General features: G+C 41.7%; 1 protein-coding gene across 6 annotated transcripts in view; it reads left to right on the plus strand.

Annotated features, from left to right (window-relative positions):
- Positions 1-27,338, plus strand: part of PKNOX2 (PBX/knotted 1 homeobox 2) — a 293,301-nt gene that overhangs the window by 216,259 nt on the left and 49,704 nt on the right. For all 6 annotated transcript variants that reach the window (XM_044281991.1, XM_044281995.1, XM_044281996.1 and 3 more), the window contains 2 exons: positions 349-485; positions 20,642-20,813. In XM_044281991.1, the coding sequence (XP_044137926.1) occupies positions 349-485; positions 20,642-20,813 (309 nt within the window). The remainder of the gene's footprint in view (positions 1-348; positions 486-20,641; positions 20,814-27,338) is intronic.

Below are 27,338 nucleotides of genomic sequence, written 5' to 3' on the forward strand. Positions count from 1 at the left end.
CTTTGCATTGCAAAGGGTGAAATCCACACAAAAAAAATTGAGATTTGTGTAATCTAATACACTTTACTGGTACTTTATTACACTGCGGTTATTAGTTCTTTATGTCTTTTCAGCCTGCTACTCCTAGAAATGTTCCTACTCGCTGACAAAAAGCCGAGGTCATGAAAACGATGAGGAATTTAAATGCAAAGCGTATTAGAAAGTTTTGTTTTCTCTGGGAATCCTGTGCATTGTTTACTGTGCCATGTACATAGTGTAATTGTGCCCTCGCCTTCAGGGAGTTTTCGTGATGCAGAACTCATGCCTGCCCCCCATTACTAACACCTCTGTACTCTTGTGTCTGAGCAGATGACGGCCACGGCTCAGCAGACTGCCAAGGCCCAGCCAGTCCATCTCCCAGCATCCTCCGCGGCAACAAACCCTGTCCCCGGTGCACCGATTGACCCTCAGGCTCAGCTGGAAGCTGACAAGCGTGCTGTCTACAGGTACTTGAAAGAGCTTCTTGCAGACTCTGTAAAATGCTAATGCTCAGCTCCACAGTGATGTGCCAAGGTACAGTGTGAATTCAGCCTCGGGCAAACTTGTCAGCATGATTCTTGTGTTAGGAGAACTTGTCATTGCGTCTCTCTCCCTTTTCATTTCTTCAACAGCATGACTTTAAAATGGGATTAAAGACAAAGCTGAGATCTGTGAATGCAGTAGGTGCTGATGGCAGAGCTCCTGACGAGGCTCTCGTGTTCCTCTGGGCTCTGACTTCTCCCCATGTTCTTGGTGTATTGTCACTGGTTTTGTATCAGTTGTTTGTATCTCTACAAGAGCCATCTCTGATGATTATGGACCCAGCTCTGCTTTATCGGGATCCAGTCACTGGGGCGGACCATTACGTAAGGGCCTCATGTTCAGGATTTAGTGACACTGAGCTAGAGGTCACACTTTGTGTCTATTAAAAGAGGACCTGTCATCTCTCCTGTCATGTCTGTTATAGTATCTACTTGCATTCCCTGTGTAATAACATTTCTGGAGCATCTGTTCTTATGACTCTAAGTTGTGCCATTCCTGTATTATTCCTGCCAGAAGTAATGAATACATTGCTAGCAGTCTGCAGTGAAGGTCCAGCTGTGTGTTATCAGTTGGGGGGTGTCCCGACACGTCATGGATAGCGTCAGACTGTGCAGAGACGCATGCCGAATCGGTAATATCCATCTGGACCTTCATTGCTAATTCTAGTATTAATAACTTCTAGCTAGAAGAATAAAGGAACGGCACAACATAGAGTCATAAGAACAGATGCTCCAGAATTATTATTACAGGGGGGATGCAAGGAGATACTATAACAGACATGTCAGGAGAGGTGACAGGGCCAATGTGGTGCAGGGATAGACCCCTTTCTCTAACCCTATATGCAGTACCCCAGCTACTAGTTACTGCAAATGGTTAATTTGCTACTAACAGGTTAATGTCCATTGTTAAGGCTAATGCACTTTTATCCAAGAGCTGTAATAGAAACACCATTTAGTTATGTTGCCTTGCTCAGTGGGCCGAGGCTGGCCCTTCTTCTCTGGGTCCCGAGCTTGTTAGTTCAAGCAGAAGTGAGGCCTGCGGTAAGGAACCTTCATCCTCGCATGCCAACCAGCTACCGCCATCCTCTGAGATAGAGAGAAGTACAGACTTTATAGACTGCGAGGGTGCAATCGCTCTTATATGGCAACAGGCCTCACTTCTAGTGAAGAGGGTACATCGCCTCAGGCGCCCACCACGCTATTACCACAGTTTACCTACCCGCTGGAGAGTCTACACCCTGCTGTGCGAATTGTAGTACATATTGTGAATGTGCATCCCTCTGGTTGATTTGGAAAGAAGTCTGAAGCTGACAACTCGAGCAAGTTTTCCGTCCGGGTGTGATGCGTGTAGTGAACATCCGGACTGAATCCTGACCCATTCATTTCAATGTCTCTGTGCACATGAGCGTCGTTTATATCTCTCATTATTTCTGCGTTTGGGGAAAAAAATCACAGAATGTTCTATATTGTGCGTTTTTCATAGAAGTGAATGGTACTGGCGTGAGAAACAGAAGGCATCCGGATGCAATGTGTTTTTCACTGATGGTTGCTGGAGATGTAGATTGTTATTCTTCAGTTTTTCTTCACGTGGGTGAAAAATACATGGAATCCAGATGCAAAAACTGCACAAACTGAACACAATCGCAGAAAAAACTGATTGAACTTGTGTGCAAAACCATCAGTTTTTCCCTGAACACAATCCGTATCGCTCATGTGAAAGGGGGCTAAACCTGACAACATCAAGAGCACCTCACCAAACACCGGGCAGGAGCCCCAGGACTCAGGGAGTGCCCAGAGGGAAGAAAGGGTGCTCCCTCCATTCACTGCTGCACGGCCCTAGGGAGGGCCAGAGCGAGGACAGCCACTGTGAACCACTACTACTCCCATCTTACTCACAGCTTTCCCCATGTGGGCTGCTTGCTGCATATACCACCTATTGGTTGGCTCTGTGCAGTAGATTATACTTTTTTGGTTACTTCATAATTAAGTCTAAAATGAGACATACCAAATTGCACTATTTTCCAAATCTCTTCTTGCTGTCAGTGATAGAAAGCACTCTTATTTACATCCAGAAGCTGATGACCTCTTCTGATCATGTCCATCTGGCACACTGATTGCATCATTATGTGAGAGCATTTATTCAGTCATGCACCTTGGGTATTTCAACAGCATCTGAAGAATGTAACCAAGGTTTGCATTCACTGACAGCAAGCATACAGTTTAAAATTGGTAGGAATTAGAAAGTTGTAGAACTTTTTACTATCCATTCAATAATCTTTTCCCTGATTGACAGGGCCACGTGAGATGACCATACAAGAACCTGCCCTTATCTATCAAGAAGGAGAGGGAGGGACTAGCGCAGGAACCACGAAAAGCAAGGGTGCACAGAGTGGCTTGGACCCGCCCTCAGAGCACCTAACTGCTCATTTGCATATGGATTAAAAGTAGTTTTCTCCAGAATGAAGCAATGGATGGCTAAGTGAAAGGTATCACTGCATTCAGCTGAGCTAGCCCTAACAGACATTGGGAGAGATTTATCAAACTGGTGTAAAGTAGAAGTGGCTCAGTTGCCCATAGCAACCGATCAGATGCCACATCTCATTACTCACAGCTCCTTTGGAAAATGAAAAGTGGAATCTTATTGGTTGCTATGGGCAACTAAGTCTGTTCTACTTCACACCAGTTTGATAAATCTCCCACATTGTGCCTGGTTTATCGGTGAATTTCCTGGTGATAGACTCCCAAACTCATGCAGTGGAGAAGTGGAGCTTAACAGCCAATCGCATTGCTTCTTTCATAAAAATGAAGGCTGAAAAACTAGTGCTAGAATCTGATTGGTTGCCTTTCAGTAAGTGACCAGATGGTATGAAATGACCCCACCAATTAGGTCCTGTCTATAGAATTTGGGCTTTTTCTGCCTTATGAAGTTGTCGTCCCGATATTGTCTAATCCGGAACTGAATATTAACCCATTCCTCATGACACTGCCTGCTGCTACTGAAGAATGGAGAAAGACGATGAGGATGGCTCTGTTGTATTCTTTTCTTTTTTTTCGCAGACTTTTTTTTTTTAATTAAAATTTCTTGCCTCTGGGTAGCATGACAGTTCAAAACCACAGTGGGGATTTTTCATTTCATGTCAATAAATTTAACAAGGCCCCATTCAATTCAAATTAACACATGGTCTCTGAGGCTTTCATGCTCCGTAGTTTCAGCACAGATAAAAGGGAAATCATTTTTTGGCCTAATTTGGACTTTTTTTTTGAACCCCACAAATAAATGTAAATAAAATAAATGTATTTGCTCTCAAGGGGCGAACCTTCAAACTGCAGCGGAGCCCAGCGGTCAGCTTTATCCTCCAAGAGGCAAAAAATGAATGCTATGAACAAATCCATCTGGAAAAACTGCAACCGATTGTCAGCGAGTCTGCATGGCTGTTACCTGCGCAGAGTAAGTCAACCTTCGGGTAGATGAAGAAAATGGTGGCGTTGTGTCCCGATAGAACTGCTAGGCGCAAAAGCCAGAAAATATGAAACATTTCTGAGTTATAAGATCATCTCCTCGAACAATGTACTGTCCTCAAGCCAAAGAGATAAACCCGCTGAGGTCCTCGATGGAGATGTTCTCCATTCACAGCCTTTTCCAGTGTGAAATGAGCAAATATGTCCATTTCTCTGTCGTCATTTGGACCCCAGCCTGCAGAGTATTCCAAGCACACAATACACTGCAAGGTCATCCGAGCCTTTACTACTATCGTACATAAAATTAATACAAATTGAGTAGTAATAATGTATCGCCTTGTAAAATGGAATGTGAGCTTTTACAGGGATTCAGATAAGAAAGCCTAATTAATGCCGCTATAATTATGTCACAGCTGCCACGTGCTCTACTCATTTTATTGCTGCAACACACTGCCCATTATGACCAGTGCCAGCAGATGAGAAATTTCATACAGATTCAAAACTATAATAAGGTCACCTAAATTGCAGAATTTAGGGATGAAAAAACCCAAACACCAAGCGTAATTTCTATGGTGATATCATTAGGGACCCCTTAAAACCTCATTCCTTAAAGGATATGTACACCTTTGGGGGCAATTTTTTTTTATTATTGCATTGTACTCATTTTGAGCTAAAAATACTTTTTTTAATTGGTCTTTATTTAAAATATGGCATCTTATTTTCTGTACAGAGCTGAGTTTCTCTAGAAGCACCCTATGGATTTTCTGTCTTTTCCACCAGACCAGGAGATGATGGACTCCTTATCCCTGCTCTCTGACCTCCTAAACATTCATTATAGCTCAGTTCTTATCTTACTGATAAGAATGTGGCTTAAATAAGTGTTTATGTCCTCTCAGTAGTTTAGAGATAAGGATTATTAGATGACCAGCACAAAGTGAAAGAAAAAGTACCAGTCACATAGTTAGAAAAACTGTTGATCCTTTGTTACAGAAAAGCTGTAATAATTGAAAAAATGATTTAAAGCCAAAATTGAGTAATATGCAATCATAAAAAAGAAATTGCCTCAGAAGGTGTACTTGACTTTGAAGGGGTTGTCTGGGTTCAGAGCTGAACCCGGACATACCCTTCTTTTTACCCAGGCAGCCCCCCTGAGGCTAGCATCGGAGCATCTCATGCTCCGATGCGCTCCCTTGCCCTGCGCTAAATCACACAGGGCACAGGCTCTTTTGTTTTTAATAACACACTGCCAGGCGGTAACTTCCGCCCCCGGCAGTGTGTTCGGTGAAGTCACCGGCTCTGAGGGGCGGGCTTTAGCTCTGCCCTAGCCGTTGTACTGGGGTGAAAATGGAGGGATGTCATTTTCCATGATTAATGAAAAAATAAAAAAGAGATCATATAGAACAAGATGATCTCTTTTTAACAAAGCTAGAACCGGCCCTGTACCTCACATCGATCCATAGATCTCCCCATTCATTGCTGCAACTGTTGTGCTAGATTTATTTCAGGATGGCAGCTCAGAGGACGTGTCTTTTCTGCTGCAGATCTTTCCCTGTAACTGCCACAACTTCTAACAGAAGATATGGCTGCTCATAGTTGAAGATTTAAACTGAGCGCATGTGACCACCTCAGTGATGTGGACGTAGAAATAAGGTAAAGAACAAACAGCAGGTGGCACTATACACTATACATTTTGTTGAATAGCTTACTGGCTATACTAAATTTCTAATTACATGCAATTACAGAAGTATTCAGATCCAGGTGCTGGTTTGAAAAATTTAGAATATTTTTTGTGGTACAACCCCTTTTACCCCTTCCCAACACATAACGTGCTACTACGTCATGGGAACCACTGCGTTCCCATAATTTGATGTAATAGTACGTCATGGTGATCGCGCGGGCACCGGAGCAGTGTGCGCGCAATCACTGCAGGGGCCCAGCAGTCCCTGGTAGCCGGGCCCCTGCTGTATCTGCTGGCGGATTAACCCCTTCTATGCCGCGGTCCGCGCTGACAGATGGGGTTTGTGTCGGGTGAGAGAGCGCATCGAGTCCCCGCGCTGCTGTGGCGGGGAGCTGATACGTGACAAGAAAGCCCAATGCCGTGCAGAGGCTGCCAAATGCCTTGCACGGCATCGGGATCTGCCTTAGTCATACAGGGAGTGCAGAATTATTAGGCAAATGAGTATTTTGACCACATCATCCTCTTTATGCATGTTGTCTTACTCCAAGCTGTATAGGCTCGAAAGCCTACTACCAATTAAGCATATTAGGTGATGTGCATCTCTGTAATGAGAAGGGGTGTGGTCTAATGACATCAACACCCTATATCAGGTGTGCATAATTATTAGGCAACTTCCTTTCCTTTGGCAAAATGGGTCAAAAGAAGGACTTGACAGGCTCAGAAAAGTCAAAAATAGTGAGATATCTTGCAGAGGGATGCAGCACTCTTAAAATTGCAAAGCTTCTGAAGCGTGATCATCGAACAATCAAGCGTTTCATTCAAAATAGTCAACAGGGTCGCAAGAAGCGTGTGGAAAAACCAAGGCGCTAAATAACTGCCCATGAACTGAGAAAAGTCAAGCGTGCAGCTGCCAAGATGCCACTTGCCACCAGTTTGGCCATATTTCAGAGCTGCAACATCACTGGAGTGCCCAAAAGCACAAGGTGTGCAATACTCAGAGACATGGCCAAGGTAAGAAAGGCTGAAAGACGACCACCACTGAACAAGACACACAAGCTGAAACGTCAAGACTGGGCCAAGAAATATCTCAAGACTGATTTTTCTAAGGTTTTATGGACTGATGAAATGAGAGTGAGTCTTGATGGGCCAGATGGATGGGCCCGTGGCTGGATTGGTAAAGGGCAGAGAGCTCCAGTCCGACTCAGACGCCAGCAAGGTGGAGGTGGAGTACTGGTTTGGGCTGGTATCATCAAAGATGAGCTTGTGGGGCCTTTTCGGGTTGAGGTCAGGCTCAACTCCCAGTCCTACTGCCAGTTTCTGGAAGACACCTTCTTCAAGCAGTGGTACAGGAAGAAGTCTGCATCCTTCAAGAAAAACATGATTTTCATGCAGGACAATGCTCCATCACACGCGTCCAAGTACTCCACAGCGTGGCTGGCAAGAAAGGGTATAAAAGAAGAAAAACTAATGACATGGCCTCCTTGTTCACCTGATCTGAACCCCATTGAGAACCTGTGGTCCATCATCAAATGTGAGATTTACAAGGAGGGAAAACAGTACACCTCTCTGAACAGTGTCTGGGAGGCTGTGGTTGCTGCTGCACGCAATGTTGATGGTGAACAGATCAAAACACTGGCAGAATCCATGGATGGCAGGCTTTTGAGTGTCCTTGCAAAGAAAGGTGGCTATATTGGTCACTGATTTGTTTTTGTTTTGTTTTTGAATGTTAGAAATGTATATTTGTGAATGTTGAGATGTTATATTGGTTTCACTGGTAAAAATAAATAATTGAAATGGGTATATATTTGTTTTTTGTTAAGTTGCCTAATAATTATGCACAGTAATAGTCACCTGCACACACAGATAGCCCTCTAAAATAGCTAAAACTAAAAACAAACTAAAAACTACTTCCAAAAATATTCAGCTTTGATATTAATGAGTTTTTTGGGTTCATTGAGAACATGGTTGTTGTTCAATAATAAAATTGATCCTCAAAAATACAACTTGCCTAATAATTCTGCACTCCCTGTACACTAACAGGTAATGCATTACAATACATATGTATTGTAATGCATTGCAGAGGGGATCAGACCCCCAAAAGTAAACATCAGAAATAAAGTAAAGAAACAAAAGTAAAAAAAAAGTGTTTTCCCCTTATTTTATAATTAAAAAACTGCTCTATAAAAATATCACATGACCTAACCCCCTCAGGTGAACACCGTAAAAAAAAAAGGGTAAAAAAAAGCTATTTTTGTCACATTACTTTACAAAAATTGTAACAGCAAGTGATCAAAAAGGCGTATGCCCCCCAAAATAGTACCAATCAGACTATCACCTCATCCCGCAAAAAATGAGACCCTACCGAAGAGAATCGGTCAAAAAATAAAAAAGCTATGGCTCTCAGACTATAGATACACAAAAATATTATTTTGGTTTCAAAAATACTATTATTGTGTAAAACCTAAATAAATAAGAAAAAGTAGACATATTAGATATTACCACGTCTGTAACAATCTGCCCCATAAAAAAGTCACATGACCTATCCCTCAGGTAAACGCTGTAAAAATAAATAAATAAAAACTGCGCCAAAACAACCAATTTTTTGGTCACCTCACCCCATAAAGTGTAATAATGAATGTAAAAAAATCATATGTACCCAAAAATGGTGCCAATAAAAACGTCAACTCTTCCTGCAAAAAACGAGCCCCTGCACAAGATGATCGGCAGAAAAATGTAAAAAAAATAGGGTGTTCAGATAATGGAGATACAAAAACCGAATTTTTGTTTTCAAAAATGCTTTATTATGTAAAACTGAAACAAACATCATAGAAAGTAGACATATTTGATATCATTGCGTCCGTAACAACCTTCTCTATAAAAATAGTGCATGATCTAACCTGTCAGATGAATGTTGTTAAAAATTAAAAATAAAAACGGTACCAAAACATTTATTGTTTGGTAACCTTGCCTCACAAAAAACGTAATATAGAGCAATTAAAAAACATATGTACCCCAAAATAGTACCAATAAAACTGGCACCTTATCCCGTAGTTTCCAAAATGTGGTCACTTTTTTTGAGTTGGGCTTGAAATGGGACATGGCATCTAAAAACCAGTTCAGCTAAATCTGCCTTCCAAAAACCATATGGCGTTCCTTTCCTACTGAGCCCTGCCGTGTGCCTGTGCAGCAGTTTACGATCACATGTGGGGTGTTTCTGTAAACCACAGAATCAGGGTAATAAATATTGAGTTGTATTTGACTGTTAACCCTTGCTTTGGTAGTGGAAAAATTAATTAAAATGTAAAATCTCTCAAAAAAGTGAAATTCTGAAATTTCATCTCCATTTTCCATTAATTCTTGTGGAACACCTAAAGGGTTAACAAAGTTTGTAAAATCAGTTTTGTATACATTGAGGGGTGTAGTTTCTAAAATGGGGTCATTTTTGGTTGGTTTCTATTATATAAGCCTCACAAAGTGACTTCAGACCTGAGCTGGTCCTTAAAAAGTGGGTTTTGGAAATGTTCCGAAAAATTTCAAGATTTGCGTCAAAAAAATTAAATGTAATTTTCAAAATAATCCAAACATGAAGTAGACATATGCGGAATGTAAAGTATTAACTATTATATGAGGTATCACTATCTATTATAAAAGTTGAGAAATTGAAATTTGAAAAGGTGGGCATTTTTTAAACATTTTTGTAAATTTGGTATTATTTCATAAATAAAGGTGAAATATATTGACTTAAGTTTATGACTATCATGAAGTACAATGTGTCACGAGAAAACATTCTCAGAATGGCTTGGATAAGTAAAAGTGTTCCAAAGCTATTACCACATGAAGTGACACATGTCAGATTTGCAAAAAATGGCATGGGCAGGAAGGTAAAAACAGGTCCGGGGTTGAAGGGGTTAAAGGGGTTTACGTGAGTTCAATATTAATGGCTTATCCTCGGCTTACCAAGCACAGTACCGTACATAGCATAGTGGCTGTGCTTGGTAATGTAGCCCAGGCCTGTTTACTTTTCTGATACAAATCTTCAAATCCCCTGTACAGACATAGTTAGGCCTCATGCACACGACCGTATTTATTCTGCAAAAAACGGATCCACAAAATATACGGATGACATCCGTATGCATTCCGTATTTTGCAGAACGGGATAGCTGGCCCCTAATAGAACAGTACTATCCTTGTCCGTAATGCGGATAATAATAGGACATATTTTATTTTTTTGCGGAACGGAAATACGGACATATGGAAACGGAATGTACCTTCCATTTTTTTTTTCGGACCCATTGAAATGAATGGTTCCTTATACGGTACGCAGAAAAAACGGAACGGACATGGAATGAAAATATGTTCGTGTGCAAGAGGCCTTAAAGTGAACCTTTCATGTTGAACATGCTGCAGTCTCTGATGGATTCTGAACATTATAATTTGTTATTTATTGACCTAAATTTCTGCTTCTTCTGGGCTTTTGGGTCCAGTGGGTGGTCCTACTCACTGGACAGGCTACCAATACCTGTGCAAGACTGCCCACTGGACTCATAAGCTCAGAGTAAGTAGGAATTTGTCATTTTTCTACAAACTACTTGTTACAACAGTATATTCCGTGTTACAGGACCGTTTACTGGGTTTAAACTATACATGCTAGCTCCTTGGCTCCCCCTGCTGGTGGTAGCAGGCACGTACAATTTTAGAACCTAAATTGTTGCTTAAAGCAAAAAGCCAGAATGTAACAATCTAAACTGGTAAGAGGTGAATAATTTTTTTCAGATATACATACTGAATGATGAAAGTCATATATAGACCACACCTGAATGTGAAGAGTACCACCACTGACACCAAACTAACAAGAACAAGTAGGTCCTAAGGGAACAGGTGATATTTCGGGGGGGGGGGGGGGGGGGGAGAGATGCAGGGTCATTATGAATATACATGATGTATTACCAATTGTCAATCAGGGATTTATTGGTAAATTATGGAGACAGAAACAGGGTACACTCAGGGTGAGAGCCCCTCTTATTATTGCCTCTTCTGACCCTTTTTCATCTTGCTCGCAGGGAATAAAATTGGAGAGGAAATACATTGAGGAAGCATTTAAATGTAGCAGAGCCTCTGGCTTTCATTTGCCGTGCTGGCTCTCAGGCAGAGCAGTGCTGAACGCGCTCAATTAGGCCATTAGAGAGATGCATTCCTCTTTATTAGCCTGTGTCAAATCCTTTTTATTAGAGGCTGCAAACGACCCTTCGTCTGCAGTAAAATGTCATGCCAGTTCAGCCCTTTTATTTGTTCTGCGCGGACGAGGATCAAACTCGCCCCAGAAATAGCGCAGCAAGGCAGAGAATTATTTACCTTACGAATCCTGCTGGAAATTAACCCTTTTCATGGACTTTTTTTCAGCTAAGATTTCATTATTGTGATACAATATAGTCAAAGATATAACCTGATTGCTGAGTAGTCAATGGGACTGAGACCCCAAAAACCAGCATTCTCCAATTGGAATAATAGAGCAGAGAGGAAAAAGCTAAAAGTTAACTTTTATTAATACATTAAAATAAATATACGCCATACTAGATACTACAGGTGAAACTTGAAAAATTTGAATATTGTGCAAAGTTCATTTATTTCTGTAAACGACTTAAAGCAACATAAAAGGTGAAACTAACATATGAGATAGACTCATTACATGCAAAGCGAGATATTTGTTATAATTTGGATGATTATGGTTTGCAGCTTATGAAACCCCAAATTCTCAATTTTAAGGTACCCTTTGCTCAGGGGGTATGGATTAATTAGCTGACTAGAGTGTGACACTTTGAGCCTAAAATATTGCACTTTTTCACAAAATTCAAATTTTAAGCTGCATTAATGCAATTCCTTTTAAGTTTGATTACTGAAATAAATGGACTTTTGCACGATATTCAAATTTTTCGAGTTTCACCTGTATAAGGGCATAATGGACCTTGCAGAAGGTAGTGTCCTACTTAATGTAAGATGTCTGTTATAATAAGGATTGGGTGCGAAGGGTACCCAAGACTAAACTTCAGTGGTGCCTACTCTACGCTGTATTGATTGAGGCTGGATGTGTAGAGGGTTAGAGGGGTGGTTCTGGCTACAGTGCAGCAACAAGGCTGCTGGAGGCACACAAAGCTGGGATGAAAATGTATTAGAAATCTCGTATTGTTTCTGGATGTCAATTAAAAGTTGTTTTTTAAAATAAACCCTCCTTTAAACGTGTTGTTCCACAAAAATATTCTACATTTTTCAAACCAGCACTTGGATCTGAATACTTTGGTAATTGGATGTAATTAAAAATTTAGCATAGCCACTGAGTTATTCAATAAAATGTATTTGTATAGTGCTACCTGCTGCTTGTTCTTTTCCTTTTCTCTCTGTCCACCTCACCAAGGTTGTCGCCAGTGGCGGACTGGGAATTTAAAGTGGCTCTGGAAAAATAAAAATAAAAGTGGCCTCATGTTGTAGCTGGGTCCAAATTGACAGAAGGAGGAACAGCAGAAGTAGGCTTGCCAACAATACTGTAGTGCAGAACAAAATACCACCCTAGCAGAACCAAATACTTCATATAAATAAGCTGCAGTGTGGGTACGAGTTACCACTAGGGTCCTAGGTTTGAATCCAACCAAGGAGAACATCTGCATGAAGTTGGTATGTTATAATTTCTGTAAAGCACTGCATACAGATGTAGCAGAGTTAACACACACACACTTGGTGAGTTATCACATTTAGTTAACACGTTATCACTGTGACTGTTAAAGGGGTTGTCTGGGTTCAGCTCTCTCTATAGCCTCTTCTTTACTCATTTACGATGTACAGGTCCTTCTAAAAAAATTTGCATATTGTGATAAAGTTCATTATTTTCTGTAATGTACTGATAAACATTAGACTTTCATATATTTTAAATTCATTACACACAACTGAAGTAGTTCAAGCCTTTTATTGTTTTAATATTGATGATTTGGGCATACAGCTCATGAAAACCCAAAATTCCTATCTAAAAAAATTAGCATATCATGAAAAGGTTCTCTAAACGAGCTATTAACCTAATCATCTGAATCAACTAATTAACTCTAAACACCTGCAAAAGATTCCTGAGGCTTTTAAAAACTCCCAGCCTGGTTCATTACTCAAAACCGCAATCATGGGTAAGACTGCCGACCTGACTGCTGTCCAGAAGGCCATCATTGACACCCTCAAGCAAGAGGGTAAGACACAGAAAGAAATTTCTGAACGAATAGGCTGTTCCCAGAGTGCTGTATCAAGGCACCTCAGTGGGAAGTCTGTGGGAAGGAAAACGTGTGGCAGAAAACGCTGCACAACTAGAAGAGGTGACCGGACCCTGAGGAAGATTGTGGAGAAGGACCGATTCCAGACCTTGGGGGACCTGCGGAAGCAGTGGACTGAGTCTGGAGTAGAAACATCCAGAGCCACCGTGTACAGGCGTATGCAGGAAATGGGCTACAGGTGCCGCATTCCCCAGGTCAAGCCACTTTTGAACCAGAAACAGAGGCAGAAGCGCCTGACCTGGGCTACAGAGAAGCAGCACTGGACTGTTGCTCAGTGGTCCAAAGTACTTTTTTCGGATGAAAGCAAATTTTGCATGTCATTCGGAAATCAAGGTGCCAGAGTCTGGAGGAAGACTGGGGAGAGGGAAATGCCAAAATGCCTGAAGTCCAGTGTCAAGTACCCACAGTCAGTGATGGTCTGGGGTGCCATGTCAGCTGCTGGTGTTGGTCCACTGTGTTTTATCAAGGGCAGGGTCAATGCAGCTAGCTATCAGGAGATTTTGGAGCACTTCATGCTTCCATCTGCTGAAAAGCTTTATGGAGATGAAGATTTCATTTTTCAGCACGACCTGGCACCTGCTCACAGTGCCAAAACCACTGGTAAATGGTTTACTGACCATGGTATTACTGTGCTCAATTGGCCTGCCAACTCTCCTGACCTGAACCCCATAGAGAATCTGTGGGATATTGGGAAGAGAAAGTTGAGAGATGCAAGACCCAACACTCTGGATGAGCTTAAGGCCGCTATCGAAGCATCCTGGGCCTCCATAACACCTCAGCAGTGCCACAGGCTGATTGCCTCAATGCCACGCCGCATTGAAGCAGTCATTTCTGCAAAAGGATTCCCGACCAAGTATTGAGTGCATAACTGAACATAATTATTTGAAGGTTGACTTTTTTTGTATTAAAAACCCTTTTTTTTTATTGGTCGGATGAAATATGCTAATTTTTTGAGATAGGAATTTTGGGTTTTCATGAGCTGTATGCCAAAATCATCAATATTAAAACAATAAAAGGCTTGAACTACTTCAGTTGGTGTGTAATGAATCCAAAATATATGAAAAGTCTAATGTTTATCAGTACATTACAGAAAATAATGAACTTTATCACAATATGCTAATTGTGGACCTGTATGAGTGGAGCATCGGAGCATTTCCTTGCTCTGATGCTCCCCCTTGCCTTGTGCAGTATTGCGCAGGGTACGGTCTGTTTTTTACTGCTGGGCTTCTTCTCACTATGCTATGCGCTGCTGTAGGCTGTTTTAGAGGCAGGTGCTAGTGGTACCTGTACTGGCAAGGGGTTTTCGGGAATTTTAATATCAATGTCTTTTTCTCAGGATAGGCTTTGAATAACTGATACATCTGACACCCCTTACTCTTGCTGATCAGCAGTTTCAGAGTAGCTCCAGTGCCGGAAGTCAGGGTCAAAACTATACAATCCTGTCCATTGTGTAGTGCATAGACTACCACCGATCAGATATTGATGACCTGTCCTGAAGATAGGCAATCAATATTAAAATACCGGAAACCCCTTTTAAAGAAAGTGATGAAAATATTTCAAGAAATATTTCAAAATTGTTCCTACTGATGGAGTAGATTAGGTTTAGTACCACAGAAAAAAATCTCATTACCAACCATCTAATCATCTGGGACTTCATGTAGTTTCTGGTGAGGTTTTAAAGCAGTTTTTGAGCCTAATCCAACAGATCCCAAAAATACCGTCTGTGTGTTCTTTTGTGTATGGGTACAGATAAATGTTATACTTAGCTTTTCAGATCAACAAGCATGCTACTGAAGTAGGGTGGAGAACAGAATACTACCCACCTTTCATTAGAGTTGTATGGATTTTATAAAAATGATTGACCTGGATTTCCTTTATCCTCAGTCAGTACCATATCCTAGCAAGGAATTCATCCTTGTGTATCCTTGTTGCGGATTCTTTTAGTTGCCTATAATATTGGACTGTGCAGTACCTCAGAATAGGGTACAAGGGTACTGCAAATTGTTTTTGTTATGTAATGTTACTTAATATGTTACTGTATTGTGATGCACCAGAATAGTTTTGTATGGAATAGTTGGGTTTAATAATCTTGACTCTGCCCTTGTAGGAGATTAGGGGTTGGACTTAGGTCCACCTCTAGCTCAGACAGTTTGTAGTTGAGGAAGTGAGAGGGAGCTACATGGGCTCACTCATCAAAGTACCAGGTCCAAGCTCCAGAAAACCTTCATCTCTGAGAATCTATAGAAAGAAATCCATCTCTATTTCACAGTACTTCAGGAAAAGTAGAAGAACTAGGAGGTCCAGAATCTGCAAGGCCGAGCACTGGAGTCAGTCAGTAAGGTATTTGCCGTTTAAGGCTGATAAAGACTTTACTGCAGTGAGAGGAACATTACTAAAACACCTTCCACTCTTGGACATGGTCTAGCCCACCATATCTTAAATGGGTTGTCCGGGATTGGGAAGATTGGAGTATGTGCCCTAAATGTTACAATTGTGCCTCTCCTACCTTTACCCGACACTTCTATCGCCCAGTTTTCAAATCTCCAACTCTCAGCCGGAAGTGCTGTGTTTCCAAGACTCGGTGACGTATCGGGCCCTTTCTGCCGAGCGAAGCCTCTTCTTCCGCTTCGAGGGGGCCCCGGTGATGTCACCCTCAGCCACATGAATTATTCAAAGTGCCTGGATGGGAGGTAATAAGGCGGCAACCAACCGCACTAAGCCACACACCCTGGTCTGGTGACATCACCGGGCAGGGCGCTTTATTATGAATGAAGGAGGCAAAGCACGGAATATTAATGAGGGGGAGGAGTCACAGCAGAGATGATAGTCATTTGAAACCACGTGATGCCGCGCTGCGCTGGGAACCACAGTGCAGAGCGGCAAGGAAGATAGGAAAAAATAAACATAGATGTAAACAATGCGTGGGGGACCGTTGGAGCCATGTAGAAATGGTGAAAATACCTAAAAACATATAGAGGGACCTTAATTCAGCTGTTAATAGTGAGTACATTAAAAAAAAATAGTTTTTTTTTATCCCAAACAACCCCTTTAATCTTGTACCCCTCAGTGTGAATTACAGCCACCATTGCAAGTATAATATTACCAGCCTCAGACTCTGCAGAATGAGACTTTGGAGAGACAGAAGGAAGGAGTACTACAATGGCCATTCTAGCCTTTATCCATACATTGCTGTCTGGGAAGATTTGCTCTATCAATTTTTTGGAACTGTGTTTTGATACTGTGAGATGTACTACAACTCCCATTCTGCACTTCGTTATCTGAGAGCTGTGAATCCACAGCTCTGGAGAATCTGGACACATCCTCAAACTGACACCTATAGACTTGAAAAAGGAGTACACTGACTCTGAAACACCTTGTCAAAGGGCATTTGATTAATAAAGAAGTTCTCCTGACAGACGTCTGGGTTGTGTTTGTGCCAGAAGGTGTCTACCCAATAGGCGGTTGGAAGTCCTTCCTACTGCTGAACCCTGTTTACAATGCACTTTAGTAAAGAAAGACTTGTTTATTTTCTACAACTGGCCTAGTTACTGACTCCAGCATCATTCGCCGGCCGCAGTCTACATCTCATGCCTTGCACCTATACAAAACTCATAACAGTAAGGTCACCCCAACTACCATCAGGCAGGAGACTCAACATCAGGGTGTGCCCCAAAGGAAGAAAGGGTGCACCCTCTTATCCCTGCCCTGGCCCTAAGGAGCATTGGTGTGAGGATTGCCACTGTGATTAATTATTGCAGCCAGAGCCACTACCACTCCCATCCTCCACCCCCTGTCCTCTGGAGCATGCGGTACCTATACACTTTGTCATAAACCATGTTTTTTTCACTTTATTAAACAGCTGGCATGGAATTTGCCAACGTTAAAGAATTACACCTTTCCCCAGTCCAGTTTCACAGCTTGCAGAGGTTGGGGGCGCACCACTGAACTCCCACCACCCAGCACTGCTGCTTGGATTATTAGTTCCTGGTAATTTAGTGCCCTTGCACTGGGTCGATTTGTGCCTTTTCATTTCTAATTGATCTAGTGCCTGTTTAAATGGCAGGAGGCATCTGTTGAGAGTTGGAAGGTTCATAAGGCGCAATAATTCATAACACAGTCTGGAATTTGTCTTTCATAACCCTGGGCTAAGCCCCTGCAGGGCTGGCTAAATTACGGCAGGCAAGGCAGTGCTTTATATTCTCTGTTCAGGACCCAGAGCCTTGCATTAAACTGGGATCAGTGCAGATTACTCTATAATATGATGCAGCATTAGAGCCTGCAAATTAGACTGTGCAAATGTCTTAACCTTTTCATTGCCGCTTGGTGCCTTGCTTATACCAGGTTCTCAGGTATTTCACCTAGCTGCTGGAATTTTAGTTCCAGATTTTAAAATGCATTGCACAGTCTGTAAATGTGCCTGATGAGATTTGTAAAATTGGTCACAGTGGTGTAAGTGGTGCACTTGCAGACATGTTGGTGCTGCTGATCTACTATTTGTTACAAGGAAACAAGCGCCCTATAGGAAGAGGTGTCACAAATATTTCTCATTTATGATATCTACAGTGATCGGGGATGGATTTTACTCTTGGAATCCTACAGCTTTTCTACTCTGCACACAGACCTTTGGTTTTTTGGAAGATGTGTCTCGTATCGGTGGACACTAGACGTGTTCATTGAATGCACTGGATACAGGGGTGGGATTCAAATTTTTAACAACAGGTTCCCTACTCAATGACAGACATGCGGCGTCATGACACATGTTTACATATACATACACCATATATATGCAACACACATACACATAAATACACCATATACATGGTACACGTACATATACACTACACATACATACCACCCAACTAAGGAGCTAAACTATCAGTGGTGCGCAAATTAATGGAAGGTAACATCTCCAGTTCCCCTGACGCCACCAGAGCACCAGATCGGGACTCAGCCGGTAAAGCGGTTCTCCGATCCAGTTGTAATTTTAACAATCGGATCTGAAGAACTGGAGGGAACTGGGTGAATCCCATGCCTGACTAATTAAAGCACAAAAAATTTAGATCTCTTTAAACTACACAAAAGAATGGGAGGTTAATTGTGCTGGGGGTCATTTAAGAAAATTTTTACGCCAGTGGTATAAAAAAAGTTGCAAGACCCTTTTTTTGCTAATTTTTTAACACCCGTGCAACAATATTTTGGCGCACAGGCATTTCTACTCTGTCTTCGCCATTTGGGGGCCTAGAATCAGGCATAAATGTTGGCCACAAACTACACCAGAAGTTTTTACTCCTGGTGCACTGCTGGCCGGAAAGCCCATGCATTGTCATAAATTAGGTACTTCCTTCAGCAGCGAATGAAGGAAACAGGAGTAAAACACTGGTCTCTGTGAATGACCACCAGTCGATGTAAGAGAACAGTGTTAGATGCGGTACTTTAGTTGTGACTGCTGGTATGGGGATGTTCACATGTAGTTTTTCAGGTGCAGTTAAAATTGCATCTAAAATGCAGTTTTTACAGGTGATATACATTTACATAACTATGGAGACTTGCTTAACACTGACTGTGCTATGTAACCAGAAGACAGAGGAGCGTTGCTAAGGCTCAAAATGGGCCACTTTAGAGCTAGTTTTCTAATAGAAAGGTATGATTTCAGTAATTAAAGTATATTACAAAAATGGTTAGTATCACTGCCCCTACACATTCCAAAAAAAAAAAAAAAAAAAGAATGACAGTTACACTTTAAGATCCGATTTATTTGGCAGTGTGTGGATAATGTTTCTTAAAGGAGCACTCTCCCAAAAAAAAAATATTCTCGGGCCCATTAGAAAGGCACATGATGTAAATTGTAGTGAAGGTAATCTTCTTACCAGCAACTGTATTTGTGAGTTATCCCCTCCCTTCTAATCCTCAGCTGTGTCATGTGACCAACTCTCTGATCTCCAACTGACCCAGGACAGGAAGTCAGTTACTTCTCTATCCATTCCTATGAGACTGACATCGAGGCTCCCATAGGAATACATAGAGAAACTGACTTCCTGTCCACACATAAGATGATGTGTTATTTGGAGAGTCAGAGTTTTGGTCAAATGACACAGCTGAGGATCAGAAGGGAGGTTATAACTCACAAATACGGTCACTGGTAAGAAGATTACCTTTACAAAAAATTACATTATGTATATTTCTAATCGGTCAGAGAATAAACATTTTTGTAGGAACTTGTTTAAAATTTCATCCTCTTTGGTGATACTGCAAAATGCTGCACGTATGCAAATCTCCAGTGGCAAATCTGAAATGTTTTAGTTTCATGTGGACATAGCCTCAGACAGTACATGGATTCTTTGCAATATACTGGGATTCAGATCACTCAGAAGTATTTCAAAGGGGATTAATGAATGAGTTAGACCCCAGAATCCATAAGGAACAGAAGATTTCCATAGGTGGAGCTGTAAGCAAAAATATCAGAGTTTCAGATTCTGCTGTCATAATACATGAATCTGCAGACATTTAGGAAATGAAGTGCTGGTACTATGTGCCTCTTGAACACCATTAAGGATGGGAGCGCTGCATTTTGTTGTTTTCATATTTTACATTATAGATGCTGCCTGACAATATCAATGCTCACATAAGCACATTAGTTATGTGTTTTCTGCTTTTATTACTTAAAGACATAAAAGCGGAGGCGGATTCAAGTGAAGAGTTATCATTAGTTATACGTGCTGAATCCACCATTCGTTTTCCCTTTAATAATGAATATTGGGTTATCTAATATATGAAATAAACATTAATAAGTAAGGTGCACTACTATAGATGAAAGAAACACCATGCCATTTTTTGTAGTTTGTATATAGATATGTTTGGAGGTATATAAACTCCATATTTAAATGTGCCTGATTTTCATCCACAGGCAACATTTAGGTGCACCTGTGAGGCCTGGGCCTTACCAGCCAGTCTTGGGTGAGACTCACAGCCTTCTCCCTCCTCCCATTGTAAGCATGGCTGCATGCTGGAGGTAACTGGGAGTTTGCTGTGATTCGGACCTTACGCTCCTGTAATTTGCCCACTGGCTCCTGGTATTGCCCATACGGAACAGGTAGGTTAGCGTTAGGTCCCGAGCTACTTGAGAAACCTTGGCGCGGTGCTTGGGCTCACATATGTCCCTCATATAATGATATATTGGCTAAACTCTCAATTTTAACACCAGTTTGAGGGTTTAGTCAGACTTGTTTGCATCCACAGTAGTGCACCTGCCTTATTAATGTTTATTTCATATAGCTATTTACATCAACACATTTTTCTATCTTGTGTAGGATGTCTTTTTGTGGTACTTGTGGTCCGCTGCAGGCATCCTCCACTGTATGCATTTTTGCTGGGGATCGCCATTAGCAATGGGCCACAAGTGCAGGATCTGCTCCCCTGGGTATAGATGTGCGACTGCATATGGGGTTGAGCACTTCCTGCCGTTTGACACCACATAATTTTTTGTAGGTTATCTAAAAGTTGTGGTATATTATCAGGTTCACTGCAGCTCAGCTGTTGTCCATACATTGCTGTAGACTGCTGGGGCTTATATCCGTATTCCTCCATTGTTTCCTTCCACTTGGTCCCTAGTACTAAAGATGATATTTCTGGTTCTCTTTCAGACACCCGCTGTTCCCGCTGTTGACGTTGCTGTTTGAGAAGTGTGAGCAGGCCACACAAGGGTCTGAGTGCATTACTTCTGCCAGTTTTGATGTGGATATTGAAAACTTTGTCCACCAGCAAGAACAAGAGCATAAGCCATTCTTCAGTGAAGATCCCGAGCTGGACAACCTGGTAAAGATCAATGACTAAAATATGTGTCTGGAGGCAGCTCCTGAAGCTGTAGGCACTCCATGTGCTGCTGTATGGTGTTTCTGAGATCATTGTTCCTATGGGAGTATACCTCTGTAATATGGCATCATATGGAACATATAACAATTTGTTCTCTAAGGTAGTATTAGACTGGGGTTCCTTGAAATTCTTGGAGGCCAACTCGCATATCATCTAAGTCTAATAAATTCTGAATCAAAGAAATAGACTCTATTGGCAAGTCATTGGCTCCAAAGGCAGCTCCAAATATTTTTTTTTTCTCCTGGACTTTTGGGGCCCGGTATGGCATCAGAGGTTGGGCCCACAAGAAGATCCTCTGGTGGGCCAGTCCAACCCTGCTCAGTCATACATACTTTTATCGGTACCGTATTATGCATCCTTATTTACAGTAAGTAGATTCATTGAACAAATTCAAGCAAGGCTTGGAGGTCTTTCTTGAAATGGATAATATCACAAATTATGGGTACTATACGTCTGGAGAGCATGATCCAGGGATTTTTTCTGATTGCCAGATTTGGAGTCGAGAAAACGTTTTCTCCTAATATGGGATATTTGGCCTCATAGATGTCTTTGCCTTCTTCTGGATCACCACAGTAAGATTTATAGGGTGGAATTGGCCTGTGTATTTTTTCAACCTTATCAAATATATATTATTGGGTGCTAGACTGGTAAATACCTGCACTTGACTGTGGGTTCACTGCTATGCATGGTGCAATCAGTTTAATGATGGTGGGAGATGTTAGATATTTCGTTGTTAGATTTATAAAGGTTCTTAGCTAACCACCAAAAATGGAACAATGAAGATTATGTTCCCTTTTGATAATATAATAGTGTATGGCCTTGGTGTTCCGGATAATTTTAATTTGGCCCTGGTAGAATCAGAGCAACATAAAAGAATTATGGAGCAAATTGATCTTCTAATCGATTACTGTGATTCTTCCGTGGACGTTGCTTTGTTCTTTGTGCACGACGTTATTAATGAACAGGAAGAATATCATATGAATACGTCTTTAATTGAGCTCTTTGTCTTTAAAAGTCACAGCCATTCTGCGGTCACTAGTTTTTATTTGTTGTTTGGCTAAATGTTAATGGTCCTGACTTCCCCTTCATAAGCCTCGCTGTGTTCATTTTAAGGAGGATTGGATTTTAAAGGGCATGGAATCTATTTATTGTCAGAGGGATAATAATAATGAGAAAGGGGATGAAAACTCAGAGAGGAAGAAAGTTTGTTTGTTGACAGGAAGGAAGAAATCTGTGCCAACCAGATGTCAGACCCCCGACTACTCTGAGATCCTCATATTTTGTATTTATTAGGTTTACGGACACACACAAAACAGCACATAAGCTTCCATATATCTCCTTTTTTATTGAAGTACTACATCCCCCATCATTTATTCATAGCACCACTATAAATGACAATTCTGTCTCTTTGTGCAAAGAGTACATACATAATAGGTTTATTTCACTTATATGGGGTGGTCACAGCTATAATCGGACTAGAGACGGTCACATAGAATTATAGGGCATCTGTCAGCAGATTTGTACCTATGAAACTGGCTGACCTGTTACAGCTGAAGGCATCTGTGTTGGTCCCATGTTCATATGTGCCTACATGGCAGAGGAAAATTATATTTTAATATATGCAAATATATAAAAACATCATTTTTCTCAGCAATGCGGGCACATATGAACGTAGGACCAACACAGATGCCTTCAGCTGCCAAGCGCACATGGAACGGGTCAGACAGTCTCTCAGGTACAAATCTGCTGACAGCTGTCCTTTAAAATCCCCCCATCCTCTTGGTACTGGGTCATATAACCCTGTCCCTCCATCCTAGAACAGGAGAGTCTGGCACTAGTTTGCAATGTCCTACCAACATGCCAGCTCTATAAGGTGGTCTAGCTTGAGCTGTGCTCCCCTCAGACCCCATAGCTATAAAGACTGGCTATGCTGAGGTCAGGCTGTCCTCACACATTAGATCCTTTTAAAAGTGGTGGACATGTTAGGCCCCTTTCAGATGAGCGAGTTCCACGCTCCAGACTTGCAGAGTGAGTATGCGGCAGCTCCCATCCTGTCCTCCCAACACTGACTGGTCGCATAGCATTATATTGATTTATGATGCTAATGCTGTCAGTTTTATTCATAACATTCCAGAACTGTAAGGGTTACATACCGTCATAAATCAATAGAAAGCTATGCGACCACGGCAGTGCTGGGAGGTCAGGACGGGAGCTGCCACATGCTCACACTGCAAGTCCGGAGTGTGGAACTCGCTCGTCTGAAAGGGGCCTTAACAAATATCTAGTGGTTGTGACCAGGTTGTACATTGCCACAGTGTATTAACATGTTTCATAATATGTCTTCAGTCAGTAGATAGAGACAGCACAGGATCATTTAATTAGATTAAATTGGGGTTAAGTATTGACCCATTTTGTCCATGCAAAACCACTTCCACTTGGAGGCTTACGCTTGTGTGTTTCCACATGGTTTGGATGGAGAGCACATTACCGTCCGCGGCCTGCTTGTGATTTATTAGATAAATGTTTACTGCTGGCTTTTAGCAAAGCATACAGTAATTCCCAGTTTAGAAGGCAGGCCACATTACAAATCTCAATGAGCTCGTGTACATGCTCTGGCAACTGTGTTTTAGTACCTGCCATGCTTCCTTAATCACTGATCCTGCAAATGTCTGAGGAACTATGATGAAACTTCTGTCTCCAAGACGTCTCCTGATAAGGAGCAGCAGTAATTTGTGCTTGAGATGTAGTGAAGAGGCACAGGGTATCCACCAGAGCAATAAAGAAGCCTCGTTTTTGGCTCCTGGGCCCTAATGTAAAATCTGAACCAGGGCTCCACAACCTATACTCTTTGGAGCTTTTTTTATTCAGCGGTGATCTTTCAGGGTGTTTTCATACCTCAGTTTTTGCTGTTGTTTTTCTGCACTTTTGTACTTTCAGTGGCACTTTTTTCTATTTTTTTTTCTTTCTGTAAAAACACCACCTCCAGTTGTCAGGAGAACATCTATGGGAAATATGAAACACAGTATGAGTGTTTTTTGCTCCTGGCATTTTTGTTCATTAGGTGTCGTTTTTTGTCTTTCTTGCTTCTAAAAAAACACAGCATTCTGTAGCTCTTGGCTTTTTTTTGTCAATTTGCCAACACCTCCATAGGAGAAAAACACCTTGAAGAAAATGCTAGTGGTAAGACCCACTGTGTTAAAAAAAAAAATAAATGCAAAAATCAGAGATGCCAAATAAAAAACACTTGTGCTTATTGTGCCTTTTTATGTAGGTAAAAAAAACACCAGAGCCAAACTCATGTGTGTAAGCACCCAAAAAGGGGTTTTATAGGATTATTGCCATTCTTAGCCAGCCACGTCACTTCTGGGTCATGTGCTGCAGGAAATGAACAAACTGGGGGGAGGGGGGAAATGGAAAAATCACTGAACAGAGCTAGGATGCCAGAACAGAGCGGTGGGGATTAGGTGAGTATCAATTTTTCAACAGGTACCACATACTCTAGGTCCTGGCTAAAAATGGACACTATCCTGGAAAACCGCTTTAAGTTCCTCAGGGGCAACTGCAAGCTCTGCCTCCTGTATAGCTAAGCCAATGCTCTAGACTGCATGTACATAAAACATTTTCGCGGATTTTGTGAATTTTTTATCTGGTTTTTGTAATCATTGCACAATCATGGGAGAAAGATATGTTCCATTTTTAATGTCACTTGCTCTGTAGAGTTGTATGGGAATGAAGCATTGGGAAAAAAAATGCCATGCAAAAAAAACATTAAAAAAGGCCAACACTGATTGCACGTACATTTTTTTGAAGCCGTAAAAAAATGAAGGTCTATAACATAAAAATGCCAGGCAAAAAGGGAAAAACACCAGGCCCAGAGCATGTTGTGATATAAAAAAAATGCACCTCAAGGGTGAAAAAAAATCCACTACAAAAAAAAAACGGCTATCCTGCATATAATATTTCCCATTTATTATATTGTGTTTTGCTCCCCATCCCAGGACGGAAAGCAACCCGCAGCATGCTTCTCCGGTACGACAACGGAATGGAATGCAGTTTGGAGCATTCCATTCTATTCAGTTACGTTTTGTCCCCATTGACAATAAATGGGGACAAAACTGAAGCGTTTTTTTCCGGTATCAAGACCCTATGACGGATCTCAATACTGGAAAATAGAAACGCTAGTGTGAAAGTAGCCTTAGTTGTCTTTCCTTCACACTAATATCTTGTGTAGAAATAATCCCGTAAGACATTAATAAATCTGGTGCATGTTATGTTTCCTGTAAGCTATGCCTTCTTTTTGAGGTGCTTCTCAAAAGCCCAAAAAGAATCTAAACCACATAATAAATCTATCAGTCAGCTTGTATGCCAGTTTTTCAGCCAGAATTGTGGCGCAGTTTGCTAAGTAAATCTCATCATAGTTGTAAGTATTGTAGAAAACTTTAGAAGACGCAAACTAGGAGTGCGATCTGAATGAGCAACAGCAAAGTTTTCAAAGTTTGTAGTCGTTCACTAGGGCTCTAAAGCTTCAGGCTCAAACCTTATGCAGCTCACACATTGACCTTTCCTTCCTCTCACCATTTATGCCCAGTATTACGGCTTTGGTTTTTAACTGACCGGAAACAGCTCTCGCCCCCCAGTATGCTGAATTCATATTGCCACCTTATGTTCTACCTCTTCTCCTGCAATGTAAATCCTAAGAAATTGTTCTGGCGTAGAGATGATGAAAAGGCCAGCGACATTAGCCATCATTAGAAGAGAAATCATGTATTCCTCACAGCCGAGATGCACATAATTAGAAAATAGAAAAAGGTCAGATCTTGCCATTATCAACTCAATCAGCCGCAGAGTGCCACGCAGTCAATTAATTCAGCATCTGTGTTTTTTACAATCCTGTGCACGTCTTTCGGTGGCCTGTAACTCTTCAGGGGGACAGATATACTGCTTGGCCAGGCAGCGACATAAATGAGAGCTGAACAAATGATCTGAGCTAATTGAGAGATTTATGTCATTCTGTGGGGCTGTGTCATAGAGATAGATCTCCATCTCCTCTGATTTTACACTGTACATAGAAATAAGCTTTTCTATCATCAGGGTTATTCGCCTACATACCATGACAAAGGAACAGTGATACATCCATAGAGGGAAACACAGCGCCCCCCCCAAAAATTCTGCAATCTCAGAAATCATAAACGTTTGTTTGGTGCATGAGGTTCTCACCGCATGGCAAACCGAGTCCAATAATTATATGGTAAGGGTTTTTTATTGCAGCAAAACTAACATGTTCCGGTAGAAATTGCAAAGTTGTCAGTAAAAAAAAAAAAAAAAAATTTGCAAACCCCTGCAAAGCTGCAATATATTCAGATGGTGTAGTTATATTGCAGATTTTAAAGCGAAAACTGTGCACCGCTCTTTCTGAATGCCCCCTCGCAGGCTCAGGTTTGCGTTCAGCTGACTGACATTATCTCGCATGTAAGCTGTTTCTTCATTTGCCATATTTATTGCAGAGACACATAAATTATGGGGTCCTGTCTGTTCCTGCTCATAGTCATCCTTTTTATTGTCTTTTTATAAGTCATTAAAGATCTTTCAATCTGCAGCACCAAACAAACTCGCCACTGTACACCGCTCATTAATCTGTGGACAGGTGACCTCCCGGACCGCTCATAGGGGGGTCTTTAAAGCTGTTCTTTGAGGGTCAAAGTGACGTTTAAAATGATTATTAGGGAAGTCCTTGTGACCACATGTCTGCAGCTCATCCTGTGAAGACTTAAAGGGGTTGTCTTCACCTCAGCAAATGGCATTTATCATGTAGATAAAGTTAATACAAGTCACTTACCAGTGGCATACATAGAGAAGTAAGGGCCCCAGGCCTCCCACACAGGACAGAAGGGTTTCTGCCTAAACCCTTTTCAAGGACCCTCGGGCCATTTTCCCACTGCTTCATTTGCTAAAAGTTGTTCCTTTAGGCTGGGTTCACACCTAAGCGTTTTACAGCGTGTTCCTACACGCTGTAAAACGCTCAACAGGCAAGAACCAATAATTCCCTATGGGAATGGTTCTCACCTAATAGTTTTACAGCGCGTACGATCGCGCTGTAAAACGCCCGACGCCCCAAGAAGAACAGGAGCTTCTTTGGGGCGTCTTGTCGCGCGCTCCCGTACATAGACTTCCGGGAACGCGCGACAATGGGCGTTCGCTTGTTCCGGAGCCACGATTGTAAACGTGCATACAATCGCGCATACAGAGCGCTCCATCCCATACGCTCAGGTGTGAACGCAGCGTTAGAAGGTAGAGTTCTGACCAAGTTTTCACCCCCAGTAGAAGAGGAGACTGGGCCCCTGGGCCTGGGCCCCATAGCAGTCACATGGTCTGCCGCTATGGTACTTACGCCACTGGCACTTACTAATGTATTGTGATTGTCCATATTGCCTCCTTTGCTGGCTGGAATCATTTTTCCATCACATTATG

Source organism: Bufo gargarizans, chromosome 2 (genome assembly GCF_014858855.1).
Source record: "Bufo gargarizans isolate SCDJY-AF-19 chromosome 2, ASM1485885v1, whole genome shotgun sequence".
NCBI classification, from domain to species: domain Eukaryota; kingdom Metazoa; phylum Chordata; class Amphibia; order Anura; family Bufonidae; genus Bufo; species Bufo gargarizans.